Source organism: Harmonia axyridis, chromosome 5 (genome assembly GCF_914767665.1).
Source record: "Harmonia axyridis chromosome 5, icHarAxyr1.1, whole genome shotgun sequence".
Taxonomy (NCBI): Eukaryota; Metazoa; Arthropoda; class Insecta; order Coleoptera; family Coccinellidae; genus Harmonia; species Harmonia axyridis.
Window position 1 is genome coordinate 21,832,466 of NC_059505.1, and position 17,986 is coordinate 21,850,451.

The following is a 17,986-nucleotide window of genomic DNA, read 5'->3' on the forward strand; positions in this document are numbered from 1 at the left end:
GTCAGAGAGCTCCTGGAATCTGCGGTGGGCAGGAGTCGATTCAACTCTCCTGATAGGTGAATCGCTAGAGAATGGTGTAATCATTATTATTATTATTATTGAGATAATCGATCTTTCTCTCTTCATTCATATCTAATCTTTGATAAATATTCAAATCAAAATCTTGTTTTAATTGAAAATTGGAAATAGAATCTAGTCCGAGTAGGATATCATACTCGAAATTTTTCTCATTAACCACAAAAAGTACAACTTCTTTTTCGATATTATCGATTCTCATTTTTGTAATTATTCTTACTGAAAAATTTGCCCTGCCACTGACTGTTTTGAATGTGTTTCTATTCTCTTGAATATGTAGACATAACTTTTCTGCTACTTTGGAATTCAGAAGACTAACATTTGAGCCCGAATCATAAATTCCACATAATTCATTATTATTTGTAAACACCTTCAATTTTATCAATGGCAATAGTCTTAGTTTTTTTGGTTTGAAATGGCCTCATTTAATTCATCCTGTATCCCAACATTGTTTACCGTTCTTATGTTTCCAGGTATGTTCTTTTGTTCGACATTATTGGATTTATTCCTTAGCCGACAGACTGTTTCTAGGTGAAATCTACCTGAGAAGCCCTTCTTCTCACAAATTGAGCATGGTTCCTTCTTAATTGGTTTTCTATTTGTTTGTGAATAGGAAGGAATTTGTTCGGCAGATTTAGTCATTCTATGATTATCTTTATTTCGACCGTTATCATATTTTTTTGAACTTTCTAGCTTTCGCAATTCACCCAATAATTTCTCGAAAGTTGTTACTTTTGATCGATTAATTCTATCTTGTAAGATATCTGGCAAACTCGTGACAATTAAATCAATTAATATGTCAGTTGGAAAATTATTTCGGAGATTTAACAACAAATTTTCTTTCCTAAAAGCATAGTCCACTAAACTTCCTCCTTTATACCTAAATGAATACGCCTCTCTATATTTATGCCAACTCGTTTCACAAAAACTCTCTAAGCAATTTTCTTTCCATATTTGAAAACTTTTGTCTAAACCTAATCTAATTAATTTAGAATCAAACCATTCTTTCGCTATTCCATCCATAAACAACCGTAAAATCAAAATTCTGTCTCTATCTTCTTCTACTTCACAACGCGTGCATTCCGTCTCGAATTTTTCTAACCATAAATTAACTGAAACACTCTTACCATCAAAATTATTCAGCACAAAATCCTCCTTTATCTTCTTGAAATCCTTTTTATTCTCCTTGCTTTTTCTTGGAAGTTCTACCGTATCCTGTGGTTCTGATGATTCTTGTCCAAATACTGTTCTCACGTATGCGGGTGAATGAATCAGTTGTGAATATTCATCCTTAAACATCACATCTTCTTCGGCATCAAAATATATTTCTTTCAACTCCGGGGTTAATGAAATGACGCTCGTACGAAATGAACCTCTTGCTTTAATCGATTTCATGATATTCTTCACCTTCGGTAGAGCCAAAAGTTCATGATGGTCAGATATATCCTGTTTGTCCTCTGGTATTTCATAATATGTTTTTTCTGTTCCCGTAGTTTGGATCCATTTGAATTTGTATGTATTTTTCTTATCAGTATTTGATGCTTCCAAAGCGATGCAAATTTTCATGGTTGTCGTCATTATAGCTTACGTTTTCGATTTATAAGAATGTAATCAATTCTTATTTTTATAATCAAAGAAATAGACGATTTGATGTCTTGAATCTGTAAGATTTATTTTGTTTAGTTTAAAATATAACATAATAACATACAAAAAAGAAATAATATTATACAAAGTAATACAAAGAAATAAAATAAAAATAAATAAAAACAAATAAAAAGAAATAGCTTTCTGACCTGTAAGAAATCAAAAACAATGCCACTTCTTCGGGATTCTAAAATAACTCACAAATACCACATGAACTAGTCTTAGGTTAGAATCTCAGACATAGAACGTAGATCATAGAACATAGAAGTTATAAAGTTGTTTTCCCTAAAAATAACAGTCTTATTTTTACATATATATATATATATATATATATATATATATATATATATATATATATATATATATATATATATATATATATATATATATGTTGGTGTTTCATCATAAACTGGACAAACATATATATTCGTGTAGAGGACATCGGGAGAATCATTTTTGCCTTATACAATATATCCCGTTTTCGACGCATAAGAGAGATACAGGGTGTTAAACGTCAAATTTGAGCAAGATTCTTATGGGTGTGGTCAGTTTTGTATAACACTCAAAGAAACGGTTTTTGGTCAAGTCTCAGTATTTTTGGGTCCTCTATTCAGAAAAGTTGATGAAATCCGAAAAAAGAATATCAAAATGGCGGAAAACCTGCAACGTTCCTAATTTTTTTTTCCGGTGGTCAAATTGAATTTTAGTTTCTGAATGAACACAATTTTCTAAGAATTTCTGTGCAAAATTTTTTATCAAAAATCGAACACAAATTTTTTTTTACATGTCTACAGCGATAAAAAAATTTCACCCGAAATGGATGAAATTTTGTACAATTGTACTCCTTCAATTATCAATCACGAATATGAAAACAGAATTGTAAAATATCAAACGGTTTCGTTTCTACAGCCATTCAAATGTTTCGTTCAAACCTCCAAAAAAAATTTAGAATGGCTTTTCAGAGTCAAAATTATTAAATTATTGCTATTTCCAAAAATTCCGGATGCTAAAATGTATTTATACAAAAAAAATTCGGTGAAACTTAGTTGGGAGTCGAAACCTCGATTCCAACGTAAGTATTAATGAAGAAATTAAGACAGTTCTAAGGATATTAATATTCGTTGCTAAGCAACGGAAGTTCGTAGCTCATAGAATTCTACTGGTTATTTGAATTTCACTGAATATAATTTCGGAAGTATCGTGACACGAATTTGTTTGGAAACGAAAATGAAATATTCTCTTTTGGAAAAAATGTCATGGTTCATGCTTATTATTAAACGAATTATTCAAGGAATTAACCTGAATTTTGTACTAATAATTCTACATTTTATAAACACAAAAAAAAAACAGATTAGTGGAAAAATCAATCGATAAATCGTTTTCGAAGATGTTTCCATTCTTAAAAATACACATTCTCGCCCTTTCCGCAACACTATCGACCGCTGAACGTATCATTTCGGGGTTTTGCCGGATCTCCTCGGCAGCTGATTCAATTCGTTGAATAAGTTCTTCCTTTGAGTTTACTGGAGCTCTCTTATCATAAACAAGACTTTTGAGATGTCCCCAGAAATAAAAATCAAGTGATGTGAGATCCGGCGAACGAGGAGGCCATGCGATAGGTCCTAATCGGCCAATCCATCGGCGTGGGTATTCTTCATCTAGATACCCTCTTACATCACGAGTTGTGTGGGCAGGGCAACCATCATGCTGGTACCAAATGCCTTGAATCTGACTCAGCGGAATATCTTCAAGAAGATCTGGCAGAATCTCCGTCAGGAAGTGATAATAATAGCCGTTTCCAGTCAATGTTTGAGGAAGAATGTATGGTCCGAAAATGAATTTATCTTTTATTCCCGCCCAAACATTAACTGAAAACCTCTTCTGGCAATTTTTTGATACCGTGGCATGCGGATTTTCTCTATGCCATAAAACATTATTTTTTCTGTTGAAGAAACCATCCCTATGAAAAGTAGCTTCATCCGTAAATAAAATTTGATGGAGAAAATCCCTATTTCCACGTACTCTTCTCAAAATAAACTGACAGAATTCTTTTCTTCTATGAAAATCACCGTCTTCTAAAGTTTGGCAAAGTTGGAAATGGAACGGATGGAAGCTGTTCCTTTTGAGTACCCCCCAAACAGTAGTTTTACTTTTATTCACTGAAGGGTGGTTCGAAAGAGTTCTCGTTGAAATCATTGGGTTATCTCCTACTAAATTAAGGATGCGATCATCGTTTGTTCTTATTGTTTCCTTCTTTTTCCGGTGCAAACTTCCTTCTTCATGTAATTTGCGTACTGTTTCATAAAAAGTTTTGAAGTTTGGCAAATTCCTGCTTGGAAATCTGCGGGAGTAAATTTCCCTTGCTTTTCTGCCTGAGCAATTCGCTTCATAATAAGCCTGCACAATATCATTTTTTTCCAAAAGAGAATATTTCATTTTCGTTTCCAAACAAATTCGTGTCACGATACTTTCGAAATTATATTCAGTGAAATTCAAAGAACCAGTAGAATTCTATGAGCTACGAACTTCCATTGCTTAGCAACGAATATTAATATCCTTAGAACTGTCTTAATTTCTTCTTTAATACTTACGTTGGAATCGAGGTTTCGACTCCCAACTAAGTTTCACCGAATTTTTTTTGTATAAGTACATTTTAGCATCCGGAATTTTTGGAAATAGCAATAATTTAATAATTTCGACTCTAAGAAGCCATTCTAATTTTTTTTTGGAGGTTTGAACGAAACATTTGAATGGCTGTAGTATCGAAACCGTTTGATATTTTACAATTCTGTTTTCATATTCGTGATTGATAATTGAAGGAGTACAATTGTACAAAATTTCATCCATTTCAGGTGAAATTTTTTTATTGCTGTAGACATGTAAAAAAAAATTTGTGTTCGATTTTTGAAAAAATTTTTGCACAGAAATTCTTAGAAAATTGTGTTCATTCAGAAACTAAAATTCAATTTGACCACCGGAAAAAAAAATTAGGAACGTTGCAGGTTTTCCGCCATTTTGAAATCCTTTTTTCGGATTTCATCAACTTTTCTGAATAGAGGACCCAAAAATACTGAGATTTGACCAAAAACCGTTTCTTTGAGTGTTATACAAAACTGACCACACCCATAAGAATCTTGCTCAAAATTGACGTTTAACACCCTGTATCTCTCTTAAGCGTCGAAAACGGGATATATTGTATAAGGCAAAAATGATTCTCCCGATGTCCTCTACACGAATATATATGTTTGTCCAGTTTATGATGAAACACCCTGTATATATATATATATATATATATATATACAGGGTGTTTCATCATAAACTGGACAAACATATATATTCGTGTAGAGGACATCGGGAGAATCATTTTTGCCTTATACAATATATCCCGTTTTCGACGCTTAAGAGAGATACAGGGTGTTAAACGTCAATTTTGAGCAAGATTCTTATGGGTGTGGTCAGTTTTGTATAACACTCAAAGAAACGGTTTTTGGTCAAATCTCAGTATTTATATATATATATATATATATATATATATATATATATATATATATATATATATATATATATAGTTATAAGTTAGATAAGGGGTGTGGGAAAATTGATAAGTGTTATAATGTCACTCTTCTTTATTTCATTTAGTCGACGTTTCGATCCCGATGGGGACCTTCTTCAGGACTCTACAATAGCAATAAAAAACAGTCAAAATAAGGCAATCACAAAACATGTAAAAATAGTACATACCGAAATACAGAGTTGTAAAGATCTTATTTGAACACAAATCAATAGCTCTCAAGAAAGCAACTAACAAGAACATCAACAACTTCTGTGGCAAGTCTGGTTGACAACATTTTTGACAACCTCTCATTTTGATGATTATTCTGTTTACCTTATTTACTTATTATAATTGATTTCTACTCCTTTACTAACGAAGTATCAGATCTTTTTTCGCTGAAGTTGTTGATGTTCTTGTTAGTTGCTTTCTTGAGAGCTATTGATTTGTGTTCAAATAAGATCTTTACAACTCTGTATTTCGGTATGTACTATTTTTACATGTTTTGTGATTGCCTTATTTTGACTGTTTTTTATTGCTATTGTAGAGTCCTGAAGAAGGTCCCCATCGGGATCGAAACGTCGACTAAATGAAATAAAGAAGAGTGACATTATAACACTTATCAATTTTCCCACACCCCTTATCTAACTTATAACTATTGTTGTATATTGGGAATTAAAATTGTTGATATATATATATATATATCAACAATTTTAATTCCCAATATACAACAATAGTTATAAGTATGATAAGGGGTGTGGGAAAATTGATAAGTGTTATAATTTCACTCTTCTTTATTTCATTTAGTCGACGTTTCGATCCCGATGGGGACCTTCTTCAGGACTCTACAATAGCAATAGAAAACAGTCAAAAACATGGCAATCACAAAACATGTAAAAATAGTACATACCGAAATACAGAGTTGTAAAGATCTTATTTGAACACAAATCAATAGCTCTCAAGAAAGCAATGAACAAGAACATCAACAAATTTAGCGAAAAAAGATCTGATATTTCGTTAGCACAAGAGTAGAAATCAATTATCATATGTATCATATGTATATATATATATATATATATATATATATATATACAGGGGGGCTCATGCCTTCGGGGGTTGACGTACCCGAGTCGCCCGGTGCCCGAAGGTTGGCAGCCTCGGGTACTGAGAAGATATTGCTCCCATTACGAGAAGCCAAAAGCAACAGGGCGGTGAGGGGATGCGGGCTGGCCCCTCTCGGAGCCGTCCGGAGGATCAGCCTGGTGGGAGGGACTGTGGTGCGAGCGGCGCAGCCTCCCGAGATGGTACCGCAAGACCCATGCTCGAAGTAGGACAGGCCCTTAGTTTGGACGAGGTAGAACCTCGGCCCGCTCAGGTGCCAAGACGAGACGGGAGAGCACGCTGGACAGAGGACGACAACGTCATTCTTATGCGTGCTCACTTTGTAGCTAAGACTATGGAAGAAATATCAGATAGAAATTATCGTCAAACCTTGACCGAGACCTGGAACGACCTAAAGCCTGGCAAACAGCTATACACTAACCTTCTGGCAAATCGGGTGAGATGGATTATTGAGAACCAGAAGTTCTCTAGCGTAGAACTTGCATCCATCAAAGAAAGCATCTGGCCGCTGGCAGCAATAGTGGTCGAAGAACAAGAACAGCTTGAAGAACAGGAACTGCAGCAAGAACAACATCATGCAATAGACACAAGCACTCCACCAGCCAAACTAGCTGAACAATTGCTAAAGGAAACATCCTCCTCTTTTCGGGAATGAACCCTGCAGACAGACCTAAGATCCCCAGATTGAAAGGCTCGCATGATATGCTGGCAGTAGTTCGCATGATAGACGCAACGATTGGATCAAACATATCGAACACCTCTACCCTAAGCGACATCGTTGATCTGGTCTACGCAGGCGCAATCACGGTGTGTGAGGAGATCGGCAAACCTATCACACAGGCACATACAAAAGCAAAGAAGCATCCACCTCCCTGGAAAGCCCGCCTGGAAGGAAAAATAAATAAGATTAGGAGAGAAATCGGACCATACTTACCTGAAATGATGAGCCTGTGTCCAGAAAGGTTCATAAAGCAGTCCGAAAAATAGCATCTGAATACCGAATACCAGCTCGAACACCTGAGCTGAGGGAGAAACTATAAATACTGTATGACAACCTGAAACAGAAAATAAAAGCTTTTGGTAACCGCATGAAGAGATACAACGAGAGAACAAAAAGATATCACAACAACCAGCTCTTCTATAAGAATCAAAAGCAATTCTTTAGGAGCTTGGAAGACGACACAAGAGTTGAAGGCGAACCTCCAAAGACAGAGGACATGTACAATTACTGGCATGCCATATGGGGTAAAGACAAGAAACATGACGATAGGGCAAGCTGGATAAAGGAAGCTGAATCCGAAAGTTGGAAATATGGTATGGAGGACATAAAAATATCTAGAACCGATGTGCAATGCGTGATCAAAAGAACGAACAACTGGGCTGCGCCGGGACCGGACAAAATTCAGAACTACTGGTGGAAACACTTTACGAGCACCCATCAAGCTCTGGCTAACCTTTTTCAGAAGTCGCTGCTAGAACCAACCGTTATCCCAAAATCCTTGACACTGGGCACCACCTTGATGATACCGAAGGGAAATATAACATCAGACCCCAAAAACTTCCGCCCTATAACATGCCTGCCAACAATATACAAAATACTCACGGGCACCCTGACTATGCACATCTGGAAGCATGTGAGAGAACACCATATTTTGGCCCGAGAACAAAACGGTTGCTGCAAGGATGCGAAGGGGTGCAAGGAACTGCTGCTTATTGACCAGATCATTACCGGACAGGCGAAGAGCAAGCTCCGCAATATATCAATCGCTTGGATTGATTACAAGAAGGCCTTTGATTCGGTGCCACATTCTTGGTAACTCAAAGTCTTAAGACTGTACGGAATATCAGAAAAAATAATAAATCTTCTAGAACATCTAATGAAAGAATGGAAAACAACATTACTGATCGAGACCAAGAATGGAACAAACAAAACGAGAGAGATAGCGATCAAGTGCGGAATTTTCCAAGGCGACACTCTAAGCCCGCTCTGGTTTTGCCTGGCGTTGAACATCCTCAGCAAGATACTCAATAAATCCAGGTATGGATACGTATTAAATAAAACCAGAAAATTGAAAGTCAACCACCAGCTTAACATGGACGACCTGAAACTGTTCGCAGCAACCGAAGCCGAACTGAGAAGGCTGTTGGAAATTGTGTCCTCCTTCAGTCAAACAATAGGTATGGAAATGGGACTGGATAAGTGCGCGGTACTGAACGTAAAGAGGGGAAGGATTGTGGATGGAGATGAGATAAAGCTGTGGGACGACTCTATAATAGCATGCTTAAAACCGCATGAAGCATACAAGTACCTTGGCATACAGCAGGCCCTAGCTATTAGAACTGCCGATGTGAAAGAAACACTGAGAACAAAATACTTCACTAGACTAAAGAGTTTACTAAAGGCTAAACTCAATTCTAAGCCACTTTTCACATCAATCAATATATAGGCCTTACCCTGCTTGAGCTACTCATTCGGGGTCGTACGCTGGACATCTGCCGAGCTGAAGGCATTGGACATTCAGACAAGAAAGCTACTCATCAGGTATGGAGTTCATCATCCCCACTCCTCCGCTAGTAGACTCTACATCAGTAGGCATGATGGAGGTAGAGGGCTCCAGAACATCCAGATAACTCATAATAAAATAATATCAGATATGAGAAACTACTTCAGGTCAAAAAACTCACCTTTCTATGAGACTATATGCCAGGCGGATGACTTCTCGGCACTGCAGCTGGCAAGTCCTTCCGTCAACCTAGAGGAGCGATCAATGGAGCAGCTCTCGGAGGAATGGCACAGTGAAGCTCTCCACGGCAGATACCCCGGAGGTTTAAAATCAGATAATGTCTTAAGATCGGAGTCATTAACTTACCTCAAAGCAGGATACCTGTACCCGGAAACTGAGGGCAGAATCGTGGCAATACAGGATCAGGTGGTCCCCACACGAGCGTACATGAAAAGAATAACAGGCTGCAATATACCCACAGACGTCTGCCGGAAATGTTCCAAATCCCTGGAAACAATACAGCATGTAACATCCTCATGCCCAATACTGGCTCCAAAGGACTACATGGAGCGCCACAACGCGATGGCAAAGGTTTTTCACAGGGAACTCGCGAAGAAAACAGCTCTTATACGGGATACGGGGACGCTTTATACTTACCAACCATCCATGCAGCGTCCTGGAAAACGATGTCTACAAACTGTACTGGGACACAACTATGGTCACGGACAGGGCAATATCGCATAACCGGCCAGACATAGTTCTGTTTAATAAGACCGAAAAATTAGTGCAGATAATAGACATAACGGTACCAGCCGATGATAATATCGCCCGAGCGTACACTGAGAAACTCACCAAATATCATGACCTCGCGTTTGAGCTGAAAGAAATGTACGGTCTGAGGAAAACATCAATTCTCCCACTCATAATATCGGTAAATGGCCTGGTGGAGACACACATGATTGAAAACAAAAAATGTCTACAATTAGATACTTACCTGATTAGCCAAGCACAGAAAGAGGTCATCCTGGGTACCACGCGGACAGTCAGAAGATTTCTTACTAGCTCCTGAGTACAACCTTGGTCGCTGTGGTGACCCGGTTGTCTTAGATCCATCCCGCTTGTCGGTGAATTAAAATATATATATATATATATATATATATATATATATATATATATATATATATATATATATATATATATATATATATACGCAGGGTAGTGCAAGCTATCGGGGAGTGACGTCCCCGCGTACCTGAGTCAACCAGTTTGAGGGTTAGCACCCCTCACACTGTGATAGAAATGCTTTCGATTCACAAATGAAGGCCTCGGAACCCGCCCCCGGTGTAGAGACTGCACCTGGGGGAAGATCGTTACAGTCTCTAGCAGAAGCGAGTGAGGCGAGTGGCACTCCTCTGCGAACTGGCACCACAAGGCCACGAAGCTTGTTCAGGAATACTCTGGGTGAAGGCTTGGATCAGTCAGAAGTGGGTGATCCCGCCCGAACCTTGGAACATAGGAGGCAGCGTTGGACCAGGGAAATGAACCAAAGTCTGATGAACGCTTATTATCTAGTTACTGAGGGAGAAACCAAAACAAAAAAGTACGCCGCAAACCTGGCAGAGAAATGGGAATCAATTTATCCTGATAAAAGATTCACAGGAAAACACCTGATAGCTCAAATCAAAAACATTAAGACTCGCAAATTGCTCTCTCCGGATGAGCTCGAAACGATTAAAGGAGATGCAACAAGTAATTCACCACGAAGGAGGATTGATGACATTAGGAGAAGCATCCATCGACAGAGCACCAATACTTGGCAAGGAAACATCAATCAATCAAACGATTCAGACGACCAACTGACGACAGTGGAGATGGAACCAGATGAGGCTATGCTTGAGATCCGAGAGTTATTTCAGGGGGAGAGTCAGAAGTGGGAGGGGATGATGATGGAGAATAGACCAAGAATCCCCAAACTGAGACAAAGCAAGGATACCAGAACAATTATGGTTGCCATTAATAATGCCCTAAAAGAAATACTGAATAATTCCGAAAATTTTGAAGAATTATGCCATAGAGTATACTGTGCAGCAATGATGGCAAACAACCTGCAAAGCTCAGATTCAGTATCAAAATCCCAGAAGAAGCCTCAACAGCACAAGCCCCCATGGGAAGAGAGATTAGAACAAAAGATAAATATCCTACGTAAAGAGATCGGTGCCTTCCACGCCTACCTACGAGAAAAAGAGGCAAGCAAAAAAGTGAAAAAGAAAGTGCAGAACTACACTAAAAAATTGAACATGTATGAAAGTGATCCTCAATATAAAGATAAAGTGACGACTCACCTAGAAACCCTCAAACAAAAAATATCTACACTAGGTAGTAGATTAAGACGATATCACAAAAGAACGCAACGCTATCGCCAAAACAATCAATTCACTAGCAACCAGAAGAGTTTCTTTAGGGATCTACAAAAACAGCAAAACCACCAAGCAAATCTGCTATCTCCGCGCTATGAACCCGAAAAATTTGTACGCCATTGGTCAAAGATATGGTCAGAGGAAAAGAGTCACAACAGCAAAGCCAATTGGATAGAAGGGGAGAAAAAAGAACACTATAATCTAGCCGAAATGCCTTCCATCATTGTTACGGAGGATGAAGTCACTGCGACGATTAAGAGAATGAAAAATTGGACGGCGGCTGGAATAGACAGTGTACATAATTATTGGTGGAAATCACTGCCGTCCACCCACACAGCACTGGCTCGACTCATCAATGAAGCACTGGAGAACCCAAATAGCATTCCCAAACACTTTACCCATGGAGTTACCTATATGATACCTAAAAAAGGAGACCCAACGATACCTGACAGTTATAGACCGATAACCTGTCTTCCGTCAGCGTATAAGATCATCACTTCAACAATTGGCCAGAAAATCCGGATCCACCTGAAAACCAATAACCTCATGGCGTGGGAACAGAATGGATGTGAAAAGAGCGGTAAAGGCAGTAAGGAACTATTGATAATTGACAACTTAATCACTAAACAGGCAAAAAGAAAACAAAAAAACATCTCAATGGCCTGGATAGATTACCAAAAGGCATTTGACTCTGTTCCCCACTCTTGGCTTCTTGAAATCCTGAGAATATATAAGGTGGACCCGAAGATAATTTCATTTTTCCAATTCCTTATGTCGACCTGGCGGACTTCACTAAGACTCGAGGGTAGTTCGGAGCTGAACAAATCGCCCGCGATAATGATCAAGAGGGGTATATTCCAAGGTGACAGCTTTAGCCCTTTATGGTTCTGTCTGGCCATGAACCCTCTCAGCAGTATGTTAAATAGATCATCGTATGGATACTCCTTAGACGCAGAAAAAAAATTAACACACCTGTTTTATATTGATGATCTCAAACTATATGCTAGAGGTCGACAACAACTGGAAGGGGAGCTCGAGTTGGTACGAAAGTTTAGTGAAGATATAGGTATGAGGTTTGGTCTGAACAAGTGTGCGACAGTCAGTGTGAAAAGAGGGAAGCTGGAAAGGGTCGAAAGTATTCTCTTGACAGACGGACAAGCATTGGCCAACTTAGGGGCAGAACAAAGGTATAAATATCTAGGAGTTCAACAAACGTATGAGATTAGGCAGCGAGAAAATAAGGAAGAAGTCGAAAAAGAACTGATAAAAAGAGTAAGAACAATACTGAACACACAGTTAACAGCTAAAAACAAAATAACTGCACTGAACATTTGGGCAATACCAGCTTTCACCTACACGGCTGGAATTCTCACCTGGTCACGGACGGATCTAGAAAGGCTCGACAGAAAGATCAGAACCACTTTGACGCAGTTTGGCTTACTACATCCAAACTCCGCTATTGAAAGGCTCTACATACCACGCAGAGATGCAGGGCGGGGTCTGATCAGCTTGGAGGACGGTTACCTGAAAGAGGAAGAAAAGTTAAAAACATATTTTGTCAACAAGAACTTACCTGTGCACCAGTGGGTGGCAGCTCAGCGATATTCCACCGCAACTCCAGGGTTAAACAACGAGCAGGAGCCGGAAAGAGAAAACATGGTAGAGAAATGGAAGGATAACTGGCGTACCAAACCTCTCCATGGACGATTTTACTCCAGCTTACACCAAATAGATGTCGACTTACCGAGCACAAATATTTACCTTACTCAGGGCTATCTCTACCCTCAGACTGAAGGCACGTTGATGGCAATACAAGATCAGGTTGTCCCGACGAGAGTCTATGCAAGACACATAATGAAGATAGACACGGAAACAACAAAATGCAGACTCTGCAATAATGCCGAGGAATCAGTGCAACACCTTTCTTCAGGATGTTCTAGTATAGCCGGCACTAAGTACTTAAGTCGGCACAACAATATGGGGAAAGTTGTACATCAGCTCCTTTGTCTCAAAGAACGATTACTACAGGGTTTTACCCCGCTCTCAAAGGCTTATGGCGAAAAAATAACGAAATACGAAGCCTTATCAAGACAGATGAAGAGCACCTACCAACTGAATAACGTAAAAGTAAAGCCACTGATTATTAGCTGTAACGGGTTGGTGCACCGAAAAACAGTAAAACATCTACTTGAGATGGATCTCCCCCATAACACCATTGCATGGATGCAGAAGGCCGTAATTTTGGGAACGGTCAACATAATACGGCAAGTACTTTTCCCTCATTAACAGATGGGATGGCTCTTGGCAGCGATGCCCGGGTCATCTGACTGATCCACATTGCGTGTGAAGGTAAAAAAAAAAAAAAAAAAAAAAAAAAAATATATATATATATATATATATATCCGTAAATGCTCACAGCACGTTGAATCCATACAACACATCACATCATCATGCCCTGTACTCGCACCCAGGGCATATACAGAACGCCACAATGCCATGGCTAAGGCATACCATCAGGCCATCGCCATAAAATACGGGTTGCTGAAAACATCAAAAATAATACATGGATACTTACCTCGGGAATTCATGGAGAATGATAAGGTAAAACTCTACTGGGACCATCCTTTCGCCACGGACAGATCGATTGCCCACAACCGACCTGACATTGCCCACAACCGACCTGACATCGTCATCTTCGAAAAAGATCCAAAGAAGGTGACAATACTCGACATAATCATACCAGCGGATGATAATGCTGACAAAGCGCATACTGAAAAAATTGTCAAATATCATGACCTTGCTTTTGAGCTGAAGGAAATAAACCATCTTACCTCAACAACAATTCTTCCTCTCATCATCACCACCAATGGACTTGTTGAAAAGCATCTGGCGGAAAACACGGAAAGGCTGGGAGTTGACGAAAAACTGATTGAAAAAGCGCAGAAGGAGGTCATCTTATGGACCACCCGAATAGTCCGAAGTTTCCTGACCACCAGCTGATAAATGTCTTGATCCGACCGATCCGGCATTATCGATAGCCAAACCCTATTAAGGTGATAAAAAAAAAATATATATATATATATATATATATATATATATATATATATATATATATATATATATATATATATATATATATATATATATATTCGGATAGGTTTCCGCGGTAGGAAATATTTGAACTTTGTGTATTCCGGATTGGACCGCGTCTAACATTTTGTCGTGTTCGACGTTTCGGCTCCGATTTTGGAGCCATTCTCAAGAACCGTTGACTTTACGCCGGGGTCTCAATCTGCCTACTCCCCAGGTATCATCAACAAGAGTATTCTCGTCGGTGTGGTTATCTTCCGTCCTTCGAGGGAACTGAATGTTAACCACGAAAGGTCCTGTATTTATAGTAGAAGGGGGTGACCCACGTGATGGAGGTTGCGCAGGAGCCGGTTGCGTAGTTGTTAGGCAGCCTCCAGGCATTGATCGAGTTGTTATTGATCGAGTTGTTGTCGATCGGGTTGTTGTCGATCGAGTTGTTATCGATTGTGCAGGAACCGGTGATCTTGTTGTGACGTGACTTCGAGTCATCGATCGGGTTGTTATAGAACAGGTGGCAACTGGGAGCCTGGTACGGGTGGTATGAGGCTGAACTGTCGATCGGGTTGTTGTGGGGGGCTGAGTTATCGATCGATGTGTTGCCATGAGACGGGAAATCAAAGGTTTCCAAGTGTTGGGTAATCTTTGACCATCATCCCATTTGTTGAGGCAATTGGGTCGTTTTTCGATCTCGAGTGCTTCACGGATTATCCTACATGTGAGGGTTCTCTCTGCAGAGATGGTCTCACATCCCTCAAAATCAACGTTATGTAATGTTTCAGAGTAGTGTTTGAATAGGGCAGATGTTGGATCTCCTTGGCGTATTGCAAGTTGGTGCGCATATACTCTGTTAGTTTGTCCTATGTTTGTTCTAAGACATGCGGAACATGGTATCTCGTATACACCTTGAGACTCGTTATCGATCGTATCCTTTGGTGTTCGAAGAAATTTGGAAATTTTGTTATCGGCTGTGAAAACTGTTTTATATCCTGTTTTCGTAGTATGCGACTGATTTTGTCAGTGACACCTTTGATAAAAGGTAGAAAAGCTTTATGAGGGAAATTTTCTGGAGGATTTTTGGGTTGTTGTGTATGGGTCTGATGTCGGTTGATGGCTTTCTGAACTTGTTGTAGCCATTCTGTTGTAGGGCGGTTTGAAGGATGTTGATTTCTTTTGGAATGTGTAGGCTATCTGTCAGTTTTATGGATCTATGGATTAAGGAGTTCAATACGGAGTTGATTTGAGACGGATGATAGTGTGAATTTGCATTCAGGTAGCGGTTTGTGTGGGTGGTTTTCTGTAAAGCGTGTTTGTGAAGGAATCGTTGGATTTCGCTACGAGGACAACAAGAAAAGGGAGTGAGTTGTTGGTTTCAACTTCCATGGTGAATTCGATATGGATATTTGTATTATTCAGATGATCAAAGAAGTCTTGGAGAGTTTCGGGTCCATGTGGCCATATGACGAAGACATCGTCCACATATCGAAGCCAGCAAGTAGGTTTCAGGTGAAACGATTCGATGGCGTTGGTTTCAAAATCTTCCATGTAAATATCAGCGATGGCTGGAGAAATTGGAGATCCCATGGGTGCACCTTTCACCTGTTTGTAAAATGTACCTTGAAAGAGGAAGTACGTGTTCGACATGCAATGGTTTATAAGGGTCAATGTATCCTGGGGTATGTGATGTTTGGCTCCAGTATTTGAAGGGACTCTTTGAGTGGAATATTGGTGGAGAGAGATACGACGTCAAAACTGACAAGAATGTCTGACTCATGGATTGGATACGTTCTTAAGGTTTCGATGAAGTAGAAAGAATTCTTCACATGCGATGATGATTCTTCAGCTAGTGGTTGAAGTGTAGAAGCTAAGTATTTAGCAAGATGATGAGTTGGGATCCAAAGGCACTGACGATTGGACGAAAAGGGGTGTCCGGTTTGTGAACTTTAGGCAATCCGTAGATGCGAGGGATCCGAGAAGATTTTTCCCTTGGGATGAGAGATTTTCTGATTTCTATCGGAAGCTTCGAGGCAGTGATGAGAGCTTTGGTTTTTTTTTTTTCGAGATAGATTGTAGGGTCCTGCGGGGTTGTTTTGTATTCTGAAGACTTCAGTAGGGATGATATTTTCTTCACGTAGTCAGAAGTGTTGAGAATAACCGTAGCGTCACCCTTGTCGGCTGGAAGGACAATGATATCGGTATTATTATGGAGATTTCTGAGGCATATTCTTTCAGAACGTGAGATGTTTGATGGAGGAAGTTTGGCTCTCCTTAGGGTGCTGGCAATGTCCTGATGTGTTTCCTCGGCTTCGGTTGGGGGAGGTGCGATATGGCGGATTCCACCTGAGTAATGATAGTTTCGGTCGGTAGTTTGTGTGGGGTGATACAAAAATTGAATCCTTTAGATAGAAGCTCTCGAGTGGTTTGATCGATGGGGGTATCGGAGAGATTGTGTATCAGGACAGGGGGGTTGGATGTTTGTTTGGGTGGGATTTCGTGTTGGAGAAGGAAAAACAGTTTTTTCTTCTGTGTATCGGTCTTTTTTGCACTTATATGATCTGCCTTTTCGATAGAGATTCTAAGATGAGTGTCCCAGATAATAGGATGGATGTTAGCAAGTGATAAAATTCCAAAGTGATTATAAAGTGACGAGTTGGTTGTATCGAGATTTCGTCTGATGGTGTGAATGGGTTTCCGGATTAAGGCATGACTGCACTTTGCGAGGATGTTCACGGTTGAAGGTGAACCGTCTGGGTGTTTTAATCGAAAATTTGTAGGAATGACCTTGTTGTCTCGACATGACTTGAAGAATGTTAAGTCACAAAGAAGTTTGGATCTGCGAATTAGAAGGGATGAATACATTCTGGAAGATTTCAAAATGTCCTCTCCGTAGAGGCGTGAAATATGTTCGGATAGGTTTCCGCGGTAGGAAATATTTGAACTTTGTGTGTTCTGGATCGGACCGCGTCTAATATTTTGTCGTGTTCGACGTTTCGGCTCCGATTTTGGAGCCATTCTCAAGAATCGTTGACTTTACGCCGGGGTCACAATATGACTACTCCCCAGGTATCATCAACAAGAGTATTCTCGTAGGTGTGGTTATCTTCCGTCCTTCGAGGCAACTGAATTTTAACCACGAGAGGTCCTGTATTTAAAGTAGAAGGGGGTGACCCACGTGATGGAGGTTGCGCAGGAGCCGGTTGCGTAGTTGTTAGGCAGCCTCCAGTCATTGATCGAGTTGTTATCGATCGAGTTGTTATTGATCGAGTTGTTGTCGATCGAGTTGTTCACCTTCAACCGTGAACACCCTCGCAAAGTGCAGTCATGCCTTAATCCGGAAACCCATTCACAACATCAGACGAAATCTCGATACAACCAACTCGTCACTTTATAATCACTTTGGAATTTTATCACTTGCTAACATTCATCCTATTATCTGGGACACTTATCTTAGAATCTCTATCGAAAAGGCAGATCATATAAGTGCAAAAAAGACCGATACACAGAAGAAAAAACTGTTTTTCCTTCTCCAACAAGATCATATCATATCAAGATATATATATATATATATATATATATATATATATATA

At 39.5% G+C, this 17,986-nt stretch overlaps 2 protein-coding genes across 2 annotated transcripts; both read left to right on the forward strand.

Moving 5' to 3' along the window:
* The first annotated feature begins 7,479 nt into the window (after positions 1 to 7,479).
* LOC123680877 lies at positions 7,480 to 8,208 on the forward strand. The gene has a single exon (XM_045618993.1). The coding sequence runs from the start codon at positions 7,480 to 7,482 to the stop codon at positions 8,206 to 8,208; it is 729 nt and encodes a 242-aa protein (XP_045474949.1).
* Positions 8,209 to 10,211: 2,003 nt separating this feature from the next.
* LOC123680878 lies at positions 10,212 to 13,598 on the forward strand. Its single transcript, XM_045618994.1, has one exon. It carries the CDS (start codon positions 10,212 to 10,214, stop codon positions 13,596 to 13,598), a length of 3,387 nt encoding a protein of 1,128 aa, XP_045474950.1.
* The last annotated feature ends 4,388 nt before the right edge of the window (positions 13,599 to 17,986 follow it).